Here is a 14,411-nt window from a genome sequence, read left to right as displayed (position 1 = left end):
GTTAGCAGCTGCCCTCTCAATGAGTGCATGAAAACCTGCAGAATCCTCTGTAGGGGATGCACGTGTACCGAAAGTCTGTGGGTCTTGTCCCATATCTTGGGTGCCTTGGTCCCCAATGACATCATATGAATCTGGCTGTGCCTCAGGTTCATTGACTGGGAATGTATATTGTTCATCCTCAGCATAGCCCTCACTTTCAGAGTGGTCTGGAGACGGTGTTGGGCTTCTTCTTGGAGGAGGCTGGATAGGTTCCATGAGGCCTGAGGCGTCATGTTGGTACTTCTTCTTCTTTAGGGGGATGACATAGGATTCCACCGGCTGCGAAGTGATTTTCCTTTTGTAAAGGGTTAACTTCCCCGTGTCCGCATCTATGAAGCACTCCGAATCCTCCTCTTGGTCGTGCACATGACCTGAAGATGCCCCTGCCGAAGAAGATTCCGACTTCTTTGGCGTCGATTTCGATGAAAAAGCCTTCGGCGCCACTTTTGGTGGTAGAAGGAAGAGGAGTTTACTTGCGGGCTTGACCGGCACGTCTGCCTCCTTTTGCGTCGATGGCGTTGGCGCCGACGAAGAAAAAGCCTTCTCCCTAATTCTTTGTAGTGAAGGAGCAACGAGAGATGTGTCGGTGACCGATGTCTTTGGCACCGACGAGGTGGCCTTGCCTTCGGATGCGACGTTCCGTTGGTCTTTTGGAGGGATGGACGGCGCCGACCTCGAGTCCTTGGAGCGATGCGCCGATGTTCCTGTTGGAGCCGGGGCTGCGTCGCTTGCTTTGGCTGGCTTTGCCGGCGCCGGCGCGCTTGTCTTGTGCGTGCCACCCTTTTTAGAGGATCTCTCCTCCGGCGCCGATTTCGACCCTGTGGAATCGCCGTGTTTCTTCGACTTCTGCGGACCGGAGGTCGACGGAGTCGATGAGGCTGCCGGTTTACTCGACTTTGCTGTAACGACCGCCATCTTAGGGACGATTGAGTCCTTAACTTTCGCTTTCAGTTTCGGGTCGGCCATTTTAGGTGTAGTCGAGACCGCTTCTTTCAGTTTCGGTTTCGATTCCCTCGGCGCAGCAAGTATGTCCGTGGCCGGGCCAGCAGGCGGGGCCGAGGCTTGCGCTACAGGGTCTTGGGTAAGGCCGACAGGCGATCCCGCGACCCTTTCCTGATGTTCGTCAACTTCGGGGCATAGCTCGTCCCCTGAGCTATCTTCCGCGGCCCCATAAACCATATTGTCGTCCCCTACCTCGTCGACGTATTCAAGGCCTTGATCCACGACCCCGTCGTCGTCATATTCCGGATCAGCCTCGACCTCCGTCTCAGGCGGGGAGATTTGAAGATGATGGCTCTGGTCCTCCTCTTCTTGGTCATCGAAGATGTTTTCTGGATCCGGGGCCGTCTGCTTGGCCACCAGGCGCACCGCGCGCCGAATCGTGAGAGTCTTCTTCGACCTGAAACTCGCACAGGCCCTGCAACTTCCTTCGTCATGGTCTGGCGAAAGGCATTTATTACAGACCGGGTGCACGTCTATATGTGGGTATTTGGACCCACAGAGCGGACACAGCTTAAACGGACTCCGCTCCATGTTGGGAACTTGGTGTCGAGTCGCGATGAGAAGGCCTCGATGTCCAAAGAGTTGGAAAAACTCCGCTGATTCCGGCTCCGAGAGACGGAAGAATTCGAGACCGTACGCAAACAATACCGACGTAAAGAACCCAAAGCCTTTTGGCCTGTAGAAATGTTTTTTCGGTTCCGACGGAGAGACGTCGAGACCGCATCCGAACCCAATGGCGGAAAAAAACAATCTGGGGATGGAGCCGATGCCCATGCGCACTGTAGTCCAGGGGAGGAGCCACCCATCTCAGGATACTTCGAAGACTCTTCCAGGACAACAATGTGCGATCATCCGGACCCAACACTAGGTGGCGATCTAATGCTAAGATATGAATTTAGCAGCCCACATGCCTCGAACTGATCACTTTCGTACTATGCTTTAAATCCAGAGAAAGACTACTTTTGGCACTGTGTGTAGGGTACAGATTCATCTTGGTCTTGCATGAGATGGGATGATACAAATATATGACTGAATTAAATTGACAATCTATAGTAACACAGCTACAGTTTGTCTTGCTTGAAGCCTTTCTTCTGAGTGATCCGAGCCAAGGGAGTTTCTAGGGAAATAAAATGCACCCACTTTGAACCCTTTCTCGAATGCAACTAAGTGAGTGAGGTGAGTGTAGTGGACACTCGTTTAGTGCTTCCCTGAGGAAATTCTGAAAACACTGTGGCTTTTACATCTGCATTCTCAGTGAATTTGCTCATTCACCCATCTATCCATCCTGTTCTTCTTTCCATCTCTCTTCCATCCATCCTTCAAACATCGATCATTCCGTTCATCCACCCATCAGTCTTTCTCCATCCATCCATCATCCTTCTCTCCGCCCTTCCTTCTCCTCATCTACCCCTCCAACCATCCCCACTTCTCTCCAGTCGTCCATCCTTCTATCCATTCCTACCTTTCTCCATCAGTCCATCATCCTTACTTCTCACACCTACCTATCGTCCTTACTTCTCTCCATCCATCCATCATGCTTGCTTCTCTCCATCCATCCACCCTCCTTACTTCTACCTATCTTTCCACCGTTACATAATTCTCTCTATCATTCGCATCCACCCATCCATTCCTTGAATCCTCCAGCCACCTTTCTATCTACCCTTTCATCCATCCATCTCTCCATCCGCTCATTCATCCTTCCTTCTTTCTTTCATTTTGCTCTCTCGTGTTACATTTTTCCCTGCCCCACAGCTCCATCACGCTTTTCCCGCCAGTGCCTCTGATTAAAATATACATAAAGAACATTTTGAAGGTTTTATATCAGACACACTGCCTGGTGGCACCTGCCCAAGCTACTAAAGTGTGTGGGGGGGGGGGGGGGAGGGGGGGGGGTCATGATGCTCCTGTTCTAAGCCATGCTGATGCCTGCTGGGGGAGGGGGACCTCGGATTTGTAGGTTGCTTACCTTTGAGCGTTGGACTGCACTTGCCACAGAGTTATTCTTCACCTCCTGATTGGGGAAACAGAGGGATAGAAAATCAATTTTAAATTATATAAATTGATTTTGAATGAAGCACATTTTGGTATAAATGCTTTGGGTCTCATCAAGTGCGTCCTGGAGAGCCGAAGCGTGTCTAATTTTCCCTGTCCTGGTACCACTGTGAGGCATCCTGGACAGGGAAAATGTAGAATAGCCCCACGTGCTACATGCTCATCAGGGTCATTCATTTTATGTTTAGAGACTACAAACCCCTGCTTTGCGAACTTGCTTATTCGAAACACAATTTCCAAGTGCCTTAATATTTGTTTGTTTAAACATATATACCCCTTTAGTCTCTGTATGTACCCGTACAAACAACGTCTTTATTTCAGCACATTCCGAGCTACGCATTGGTATAAATCCTACACAATATCATTACAGCCAGAACATTTTTGAAAAATGAGGAAATATTTTCATTTTTATAAAAGATTTGATCAATATTTTGTTGCATTTAACAAAGGAACAGACATAATTCCTTAAACATTATCCCAAAAAATTACACTAAAATGCCTGGAATCCATCAATACCGATCATGTTGGTTTCACTCGGTAATGCAGTCTGCACAATCAGGTGTATGATGTTAGTGCAGATCACTAAAGTGAGGCAGAATTACTGTTTATAGTGCACTTTTTATCTGGTGATAGATATTAAATCCGACACTATATGGAAAGTTTGAAAAGTATACATTTATTAACCTATAAGACCTAACGAATCTATTACTGCCAACCAAATCTCCCTAACCCATACGCCAAGACCGATACAACATTCTGAACACAGCTGTCAGATTTTTAGAATGTATTTTTCCAAACCGTGATCTTTCTTTCCGGTGTACCTCACACAGGAACATATCCATGCCAAGCCTCGACCCCCACCTCTAAAGGTTCTCCTGGGCTGGGGGTAACAGACATGCATCGGATTTATGGGTTCATGGTACCCACTGGTGATAAACTGAGTAGTGCAGTTCATTTTGGAAATTTGGAAAGCAACTACCATCGAAATGCTGGTTACGGATACCTGTCTTTGATTCACAGGTATCACCTCTGTATGAAAACATACTATAACCAGGGTTTTATTGGGGCAGGTCGCTCCAGGGATAATGTTGTTGCAACAGGTCCATACAGGACCCTATATTCTGTTCATAACGTTATAGGGAAAAACATAGACAGATTTCTGAAAAAGGGCTGCACAGACCTTTTAGACACCCCACCCATGTCAGCGGGGTAGCTACTGGTTACACTTCACGTTTAACTTAATTTATTTTCCTAGGCTGCTTGCTTTTATTCCAGAATGTTGTTTTTTGTAGTTTTCTTTTCACACACCATATTGCTATTTAACAGCACATACTGTGAAAACTGTAAGTGTCTGTGTGAGTTAGGTTGTGAGTGGGTGTTTATAACGATGTATTTTATTTGTACTTTTTATATATATTAAAATTCTTCAGATCTTCTTCCATCAAGATTTTACTCTATGTCCCTGACGGTTATATTTTCTATAAACAGTTCTGTGAACGGTTGCAGTGGATTTCACAAAAACCAGTTGAACGATTTTCTTCCATAACTGCACTCTCAGCGAAAGTGACATGAGCACTTTGAACACGTTTGAGAGCTCTGGAGTTGAGGCAAAAGGTAATGTCTGTCAGTGGGGCTTGATAATATATTCACATCCAGTCCTTGGCCTCTCTGCAGATCGCACAGAGCAGTGATCACGAATTTCCAACTGTAACTGTGATTCTAGGCAAAAGTGTGTGTGAAAGAGGTACACAGACGTCCAATTATGTACAGTGCGAAAGTAAAAGAAAATGCAATGCTTACGGGTGAGTGGGTGTGAAGTGTGTGTGTGGGGGGGGAGATGGTGAAATGAAAGAAATGCAAGGGAGTGCATGCAGGAGATAGTGAAAAGAGGGTGCATAGGAGGAAAGAGATGACGTGTGACATCGGCACATGAAGCATTTTAGAATTATGTGGGGAGAAAATGTGCCTGAAAGAGAGGCTACAGAGAAAAGCTGTGCGAAGGGGAGAGCAGGAGTGATTCTGACATTGTCAACATCACTACCCTTTCCACAGAACTCAGTAACCTCTATTTCACAGTTTCATTTTTTCAGAATTGAAGCATTTTCAATTCTAGTTATTCAAATAAAATCACTGTTGTTTCTCATTTGTCTGATGCTTATAACAAGCATTAGTAAAATCAATAGGCCTGGCATATTTCGGGTGCATGTCCATTATTGTTTGATATGTCTGGTTGCAACAACAGAAAGCTCATAAATGGGCAGCAAAATACTGGTCAGATTGCAGCTATTGAAAGCACAGGATTCTAAATTACATGCTATAAAGCCACGGACTTAACTACATCGGTCACGCCTCTTGGAAAGGATTCCTTGCAGTGGCGTAATGAAACTTATGGGAGTCCCACTGCAAAGTACATGGAGAGTGCTCCCGAGACCCAGTCGGGAGCTCTCAGGCCAGGGCCAGGGCCCATTGGCCATACCCAGTGCCAGAGGGGGCCCCCTGGAGCCCCTGCAATGTTACGCCACTGATTCCTAGATACGCTATTTTGACCACACCTCTTTTATGTTATGTTATATTATATGGGTTTATAAAGCGCACTGTTACCCAAGGGTGTCCTGGCGCTGAGCACTATATACCTGAAACCCTCCATCCCTTGAGTCCCGCCTGAGACTAAGCTGAAAACAACCATGTCTTCAGACCTTTCCTAAATGAAAAGTGTTCCGTGGCAGATCTTAGATAAAATGGAAGTTCGTTCCAGGCTCCCTGGTCCACCGCCTCACGGACCTCTTCCATGGCTTTGATCAGTGCTGACTCTGTACTATGTCCTGCACGGAACCCATATTGAGAGGGGTCCAATATGTTGTTTTTCTCCAAGAAATCGTTTAAAGACCCTTCCCCCAGAATGGTTTTGATGGAGGGTGATTCCGTTGGGGAAAGGTGACACCCAGGAAACACACCAACCCCAGAAATGACTGAATACTTTAGGCACATGGTAGTCCATAGTGATGTGCCTTGCTGAATCCCAACACGTGGGATTACCCATAATCCCCAATAAATATCCAAGTGTCAGTAAAAAACCAAAAGTTCACTTTCTTTAAAAAAAACTTTTTAGAACTTTAGGCAAATGGCATAAGTCTTACCATCCAGTGTGCTCATGTTTTTCCCAGTAAAAACTGTAACTCACATATGTAAGTGGAGCTATTACACAAGACAGGAATAGGCCGCCATTGCGACCATATGCAGACCACATTGACACTATATTGACTTCACACATGCACCGATTTGACATATTCCTGTTAGTAACGATAGGCTCATCTACACATGTAAGGTACTCTTTTTATTGGTAGAAGTGTGAGAACTGTGGAGGGTAGGGGCTGGTAGTTTTGCTGTTCTCCACATTTTCCTAAACATTTGGTCACATAAATATGAGGGCATTCTATTTAACCAGTGTATGAAATGAAATGAAATGAAAATGGGTATTTAGTAGAGCGCACAGCTACTGAAACAAGAGTGTCCTGGTGCTTGTGCGGCGATAAGAGAGGAGTGAAAGGGACAGTATTTTATTGAAACAACCAAGTCTTTAAGCTCTTTTTAAAAGAAAGTAAGTTAGAGTCAAACCTCAAAGATTCCGGCAGGCTGTTCCATCATTTATCCCCAGAAAACCAAAGGATCTGCCGCCTGTACGAGTAAGACGTATTTTGGGCAGAGTGGCCAAATTAGTATTGGACGTTGAATAACGGTTGACACGTTTATTAAGGTACTCAGCATCAACCTTGTGGAAAACTTTAAAAAAGATGGTCAAGACCTTAAAGTCAATCCGCTCTTTGATGCGGAGCCAGTGCAAAGATTTAAGAACCGGGGTCATGCAGGTTCTAAGACTAGATCGCGTGATGGCTCCGGCAGCCGCATTTTGGACCACGTGCACATGCTGGGTCAGAGATTTAGGGATACCAAGGTACAGACAATTGACATAGTCGGGCTTAGATGTCACAAGAGCCTGCACAACGATCCTTCTGCTCTCCAATGGGCGAAGCTGCAAAAATTGTTTCAACATTCGGAGTAAACCGAAGCAAACACCTGAGAGGTGTTGAATCTGAGGATGCATCAACAATGATTTGTCAATGATTATTCCTAGATTTTTTACTTTCTCTTTTTTAACGGGCAGAGGTGGCAAATCCTTGGGCCACCAAGAGCTCCAGTCAGGTGTTTCGTGTATCACTTCTGCAAGCTCCAGTGAGGTGTTTCGTGTATCAATTCTGGGTAAGAAAGAGGGTGGCACCATCACAAAGAACAATAACCAGGACTCCCCTAGGTGTCTAATATTCAGAAATGTCTGCGATTGGAAGGTTTCTGGAAGGTGCTGGATAAGCCCAGACCCAAATGCCACTCCTACCCTCTTCAAAAAAGTCAACCTAATCTCAAGCATCTTTTTTGCTATTTCCACTGTCACATTTTTGGGCCTAGCCTGTCTGGAGTAATACACTTGTGTCCTGCCATTTTAACTAGGAGTGTGGAAATGGAGGAAGGTAGGAGATTAGCTATTATCCATCGGACACCTGTATTTTTTTTTGCTTTCTATCGTAATGCAATTTCCACAAAGAACACTTTTTGAAAAAATTTGCTCAAAATCACCCGACATTTTGTGTAATATAGAATTCGAGTGGCACAAATGTCATCAAGTCCTAAACTCTGAATCTTAGGTACATTAAAAAAATACCTAGCTTTCATTCACCCCGACTTCTATTTATTAATGTGTTTGTTATCAAGTGATGAATGTTTGATACACAGTGAAGAAACATTGTAAGCCAGGCCTAGATTGCTGGCTGTTAGTATCATCTACTTTTGAATAAACTACAAACACTACAATACTATGCTACATGATGCAAGAATGGTATATTTCTTCTGAAGTTCTACCTTCTGGCAAAGATTTACAGGTGAAAACCTTGTGACCCATTACTTTTTCTCTCAAAATGATGCACTCCCTACGAGAAGCGAGCTGCTGTTTGGAATCCAAATAAGATCCACCTCATTTCTCTGGCACATGCGTGTGTGTATGCACCGCAGCAAAGCGCCACCAAGCCACTGAACCATGTCTACTAAATATGGGATAATTAAGTAAAAGAAAAAGAGCTAGGATGAGCAAAGATACTGTGCTAGCACATACTGCTTATTAAGCCTTTGAACTTTAAACACAGAAACCTATCTCAAATCCCTCATCCCACAGGCCCTGCAATTTCCTGCCACTTAGACCCTGAACTAGTAATCTTTTACAGTCTTGATACTTATCGAAGGTTGGCAAGCTAGGAGCTGTGCACAAAGCTGCAGTGTCTGCTCTCAGTCGCTCCCCAGAGCCTTCAACATACTCCTTTTTAGATTTTCCTCTCCACTCCAGTGTTATCTGTCAGGGAGCTCTTTCCTTCTCCCGGAAGATGACTGATGAAAATAGCTCTTTATTCGTTACAAAGGCAAAACCGAAGCATTACCAATGCTTGTTTACTGTTGAGAGTCCTTGAAAGGGCAAGGAATAGGGCCTGCTTGGCCCCCTTATACTGCAGAAAAACAGGCAGTTGTGGGCAGGAAGAAGGCAAAGTTGGAGTGTTGTCAGGTCTGAAATCCAAAGCAAGTCAACCATCAACGACGCCTTGGAAGCATGCCTGGAACAAGCAAGCCCCCGTCACAAGTCATGTTTAAAATGGGGAAAAGGAAATATTTTAAAATAAAGTAGTGACACAAACTCTTGAAATTTTTTTTTGAAAAAAATGCACTGAACTCATAAACACTGATTATGGTTTGCAGTTATAATATGAATGAGGCAGGAAAAAACACCCAGACTGCCTCCACAAAGTGTGAAAAAAACGCTTCAAACATTGAGTTATAATAGGAAATGCTCTTTTTCCAAAATCGCAACCAATGTGCTTTTGCCTCATGTTCCTTTTTGTGTTTGTTTTGTTGGCTTTATACAGGTTGGAAGGCCAGTGTTCAAATAACAGTGCACACCCGGGAGTACTCATTGTCCACAACTGTAAGACGCTTCCTGAACTGTGCTCATTCTCTAAAACTATACATTGATACCTGGATTAGCATACATTTTTCAGACTGTGCATCTATTGCCTCCCTTGCAGATTAGCCTAGATGGCTAAAAGTCTGCTTTACCATCCCCTCAACATCTTATCAAAAGTCCAAATCAAGCGGTTTTTCTTTAAACAAGCCCAAAAATCCACAACAAGCGACTGTGGAAAATTTGGACTGATAGTGGGTAAAAATGAGTCCAGTACACAGCATATAACAAGCACACGTGGCAACACTGTCAAGGTTGTGCTTGAGTACTTGAAGAGAGATGGGCAAAAAACGATTGGGTCTGAGCACATGGTGTGAGGAAAAAGAACGGTTGCACCATCTGGCCGTGTGGGGTAACGAAGAATACACGGTTTGTGCTGATGCAAGAAGTATAAACGGTTTGAGCTGGTGCAAGAAGAAGACACAGTTTGTGCTCATGCAAGAAGAAATGAAGAAATGCACGGTTTGTGCTGGTTGCAAGTAGAATACACGGTTTGTGCTGATGCAAGAAGTAAAAACAGTTTGAGGTGGTGCAAGAAGAAGACACAGTTTGTGCTGATGCTAGAAGAAATGCACGGATTGTGCTGGTGCAAGAAGAATGCACGGTTTGTGCTGATGCAAGAAGAATGCACGGTTTGTGCTGGTGAAAGACGAATGCACGGTTTGTGCTGGTGCAAGAAGAATGCACGGTTTGTGCCGGTGCAAGAAGTAGACACGGTTTGTGCTGGTGCAAGAAGAATGCACGCGTTGTGCAAGAAGAATGCACGGTTTGTGCAAGAAGAATGCACGGTTTGTGCTTGTGCAAGAAGAATGCACGGTTTCTGCTTGTGCAAGAAGAGTGCACGGTTTGTGCTGGTGCAAGAAGTAGACATGGTTTGTGCTGGTGCAAGAAGAATGCACGGTTTCTGCTGGTGCAAGAAGAATGCACGGTTTGTGCTGGTGCAAGAAGAATGCACGGTTTGTGCTGGTGCAAGAAGTAGACACGGTTTGTGCTGGTGCAAGAAGAATGCACGCTTTGTGCAAGAAGAATGCACGGTTTGTGCTTGTGCAAGAAGAATGCACGGTTTGTGCTTGTGCAAGAAGAGTGCACGGTTTGTGCTGGTGCAAGAAGTAGACACGGTTTGTGCTGGTGCAAGAAGAATGCACGGTTTGCGCCGGTACAAGAAGAATGCACGGTTTGTCTGGTGCAAGAAGTAGACACGGTTTGTGCTGGTGCAAGAAGAATGCACGGTTTGCGCCGGTGCATGAAGTAGACACGGTTTGTGCTTGTACAAGAAGAATGCACATTATGTGCTTGTGCAAGAAGAATGCACGGTTTGTGCCAGTGCAAGAAGTAGACACGTTTGTGCCAGTTCAAGAAGTAGACACGGTTTGTGCTGGTGCAAGAAGAATGCACGGTTTGCGCCGGTGCAAGAAGAGTGCACGGTTTGTGCTGGTGCAAGAAGTAGACACGGTTTGCGCCGGTACAAGAAGAATGCACGGTTTGTCTGGTGCAAGAAGTAGACACGGTTTGTGCTGGTGCAAGAAGAATGCACGGTTTGCGCCGGTGCATGAAGTAGACACGGTTTGTGCTTGTACAAGAAGAATGCACGTTTTGTGCTTGTGCAAGAAGAATGCACGGTTTGTGCCAGTGCAAGAAGTAGACACGTTTGTGCCAGTTCAAGAAGTAGACACGGTTTGTGCTGGTGCAAGAAGAATACACGGTTTGTGCCAGTGCAAGAAGTAGACACGTTTGTGCCAGTTCAAGAAGTAGACACGGTTTGTGCTGGTGCAAGAAGAATACACGGTTTGTGCCAGTGCAAGAAGAGTGCACGGTTTGTGCTGGTGCAAGAAGTAGACACGGTTTGTGCTGGTGCAAGAAGAATGCACGGTTTCTGCTGGTGAAAGAAGAATGCACGGTTTGTGCTGGTGCAAGAAGTAGACACGGTTTGTGCTGGTGCAAGAAGAATGCACGGTTTGTGCTTGTGCAAGAAGAGTGCACTGTTTATGCCGGTGCAAGAAGTAGACACGGTTTGTGCTGGTGCAAGAAGAATGCACGGTTTGCGCCGGTGCATGAAGTAGACACGGTTTGTGCTTGTACAAGAAGAATGCGCGGTTTGTGCCGGTGCAAGACGTAGCCCTTGCAAAAGTCAGTATGTTGGCATGACGACCCGAAAAGTCAAGCTCAGAATTTTGGAACATAAAAGCACGTTCAGATGCAGAAAAACAAACACGAAACTAACAAGATATTTCGTAGAATTTGATCATCAGGCTGATGAATTCACATGAACTGTCTTAGAAAAACCGTACATACCACCCCATGTGAGTGATATAGCCAAGTTTCTCTTCATCAAAGAACAGAAGTGGGTGTTCAGGCTTCATAGCGACATATCAGGCCTTATCGATGTTATACCGTGGACAGCCCTATGAACCCCTGCTCACAGACAATCCTAGCTTGTATATGTTAGAGCTAGCCCTGCAACTGTAGCTTGTATATGTTAGAGCTAGCACTGCAACTGTAGCTTGTATATGTTAGAGCTAGCACTGCAACTGTATTTAGTCAGCAAAAAACTAGTAAAATCAGCATAAGCTTATTTATGGGCAATCTCGCAACCCATTTGCCATGTTTATCACTATGGGGGAAAGGTTTCCCAGACTAATACAACTTCCTAGACAGGCATTTTCCTTTCATTAGACATAGGGTTAACAAAACTACTGCTTCCTGGCTGAGTGATGTCATCTTCTAGTTCACAGGTAACATCAAAGAACGAGCGCTAATACTCTGGGGCTGACAACTAATTCTAATCTGGTATCTACCAATGATTATAAAAAGCGTGATCCTGCCATTATTATTAGTAGCGATCATCGGGAGGCTAAAACTACTACTTCTGCGTTCAGTGACGTCATTTTGTAGCTCCAAGAGACGTCATTTGTACACGCCGCAGTGTTTCTCTATCACCTGTGGCGTGGTATGTCCGACATAAATGAAGGTCCCAGGCTTTTGCCGTCAACTCTCACACATCTCAGTCCGAGCTCGAGGTACCGATGGAGAGGTAAGGCTCCGTGAATATATTAACTCTCGTTTTTTACGATTTAAGTTAACATGTGTAGAGTGTGATTACAGACTGGGCTAAAATACAAGTGACTCTAGTTTGCACATTGGAAGCTCTCTTGAGCTTACTGTTAATCTCAATACAGGGGTGTATGCAGGAAAGATTTGGAATAGCGTGGCCTGAAGTAATACAGCACGGCTTAATCTTTTGAAATAAAGGTATGAGTGACCGATACGTTTCTGTGAGCATCACAGAGAGTGAGCAGCTATATGACATGCATGTATTCTAGATTGTTGAGGACAAGTGATACAAGTGGCAATATAAGATGCATGCCTATGCGTTTCTAACTACAAGAGGGAATCAAAACGTTTGAGAGAGCAAAGGCATCTAGTGAGTGTGCTTATTGGATTATCAGGACAAGTACATAGCGTATGTGTTAAGCGAGTGACTCTGGATAGAACCGTGATCCAGTGTCTTGAAGTGCATACTCGAGTTTTTCTGTAACATATATTCCAGTTGGTCAAAGAGTTATGTCAGTCTATTTTTGAAATATATTTAAAAAAATGAAAATTCTATATGGCAGAAACAACTTGAGGGACAGATTTTAATTCCATATTTCTGGTTTCCTCTCCCAAAAAGTTTTTTCCCCTCTCTATATAGGGTGGGGCCTCCTAGACCTGAGTTGTGACCGGGTTAGGTGAGGTCTTATCCTCGCACAAGACGGGTGAGCACATCAGTTGAATGAAAGATGTTTTGACATATACAACTTACAGATATATGTGACCGTGGTTGAACCTAGAGGTTCCACGGTATGGATGACAAATTGATTGGGCGATTTTGAAAAATAAGTGCCGATCCACAAAAATTAGTTTCAGTGAACCCACCTGCACCCACTGAATCAAATTAAGCACTGATAGAAAGAAGTTCCTTTTGTTTTGTTGCAGAGAGTTTCTTGCTAGGCTATCAAGATACTTAGTTGCTGCAGCTAGATCCTTGTTGCCTGGAGATTGGAAATCCTTGCATCTGAAGGTATGAAGAGCTTACTGGATACTGAGAATTATTCTGGGCTAACTCTAGAGATCGAGGATTCAGACATTGATTTGCCTGTCTTTATTGGAATTATGATTTCCAAGGATTCTGAACTGTAATGTGCACTTATTTTTTTACAAGAGGAGGTAGAGAAATCCTCACGTTTTACAGACTAGGTTTGTGTTGTTGTTGGGTTACATAGGGTATTAAGGTATTGTCAGTGATGGAGAAGTTAATGTGCATTTTCAGGAGAAAGGCACAATGCTAATGTGTATTATTAAAAATGTTACAGCTGATGAATCTATTATATTGAAAATCCTTCAGATCACAGACCTAATTTACAAATATCAGAAGGTAGTAATCTATATAGAAACACATATTACAGTTCAGGTCATTTCATACTTCTATGATAAAGGCTTCATTTATATTTCAGCTTTAGGAAGTCACTGCAATTTAACCAGCCGTAGAAAGACAGTAAAACAGTGGGTGCCAGTGAAAAAGAGATTGCTACATGGTATATCATTCCTCATAGGAGAAATAGTGAATTGGAAAGGGATGATTAAATACTCAGAGAATTATATTTTGTATACATCAACACCTCTGCAGTGTAGGATAAGCCCAGCTATTGGAATAGGTAGAGCTACAATATCCAGTGTCACTGTTCCCGGTCCCGTCCCACTCCACTTTCCCCGGGTTTCCTGCTGACCAGCAGGAACATCTTTTTCATGGTGTTAGTGTGTTCAGTGAAGCGTGGATATCAGTTTTGCACCTGTGACTGACTGAAGGAATTACATGGGCGTGTCAATAGGCAGTTTCCACCACTGGGGTGCAAGTAGCAAGCCTTGTACCTCACTACTGTAAATAAGCTTAATAAGCTGCTACCAGCAGTTATAGTGTCATGGCCTAGTCATGGGCATGGGAGTCACCCACGTTAAAGAAATAGCACGTTGGGTTATCCTATCACCTAAGAGAGTTTAGCACTGTGTTGGTTCACAACATTTAAAATATCAAGAGCATCTGTCATGGAGGCTCATGACACAAGGCTCTTTGCTGGTCTGTTCCCATGAGCCACAGGGTCAGACTGATTTGCATATGGCCATGTCTGAACTGGGTGGAGTGAGCTAAAGAAGGGTGACTGATTAAACCCAGATCAGTTGACTGGGGGTGAGTGTTTGATTTGCTCAAACGCTCCGTCCATCATCC

The 14,411-nt window shown here is 44.4% G+C and overlaps 1 protein-coding gene across 2 annotated transcripts in view; it reads right to left on the bottom strand.

Moving 5' to 3' along the window:
- The window catches only part of LIMD2 (LIM domain containing 2), a 119,678-nt gene that overhangs the window by 43,182 nt on the left and 62,085 nt on the right, over window positions 1-14,411 (bottom strand). The window contains exon 2 of one of the 2 annotated variants that reach the window (XM_086923812.1): window positions 3,008-3,052. The exons of the other annotated variant lie outside the window; for it this stretch is intronic. Within the exon in view, the coding sequence (XP_086779938.1) occupies window positions 3,008-3,052 (45 nt within the window). The remainder of the gene's footprint in view (window positions 1-3,007; window positions 3,053-14,411) is intronic. 2 annotated transcript variants of the gene reach the window in all.

This window comes from Lissotriton vulgaris, chromosome 5, assembly GCF_964263255.1.
Source record: "Lissotriton vulgaris chromosome 5, aLisVul1.2, whole genome shotgun sequence".
Classification (NCBI taxonomy): domain Eukaryota; kingdom Metazoa; phylum Chordata; class Amphibia; order Caudata; family Salamandridae; genus Lissotriton; species Lissotriton vulgaris.
Note: the sequence above shows the minus strand (reverse complement) of the source record. Positions and strands in the feature narration are given on the sequence as shown.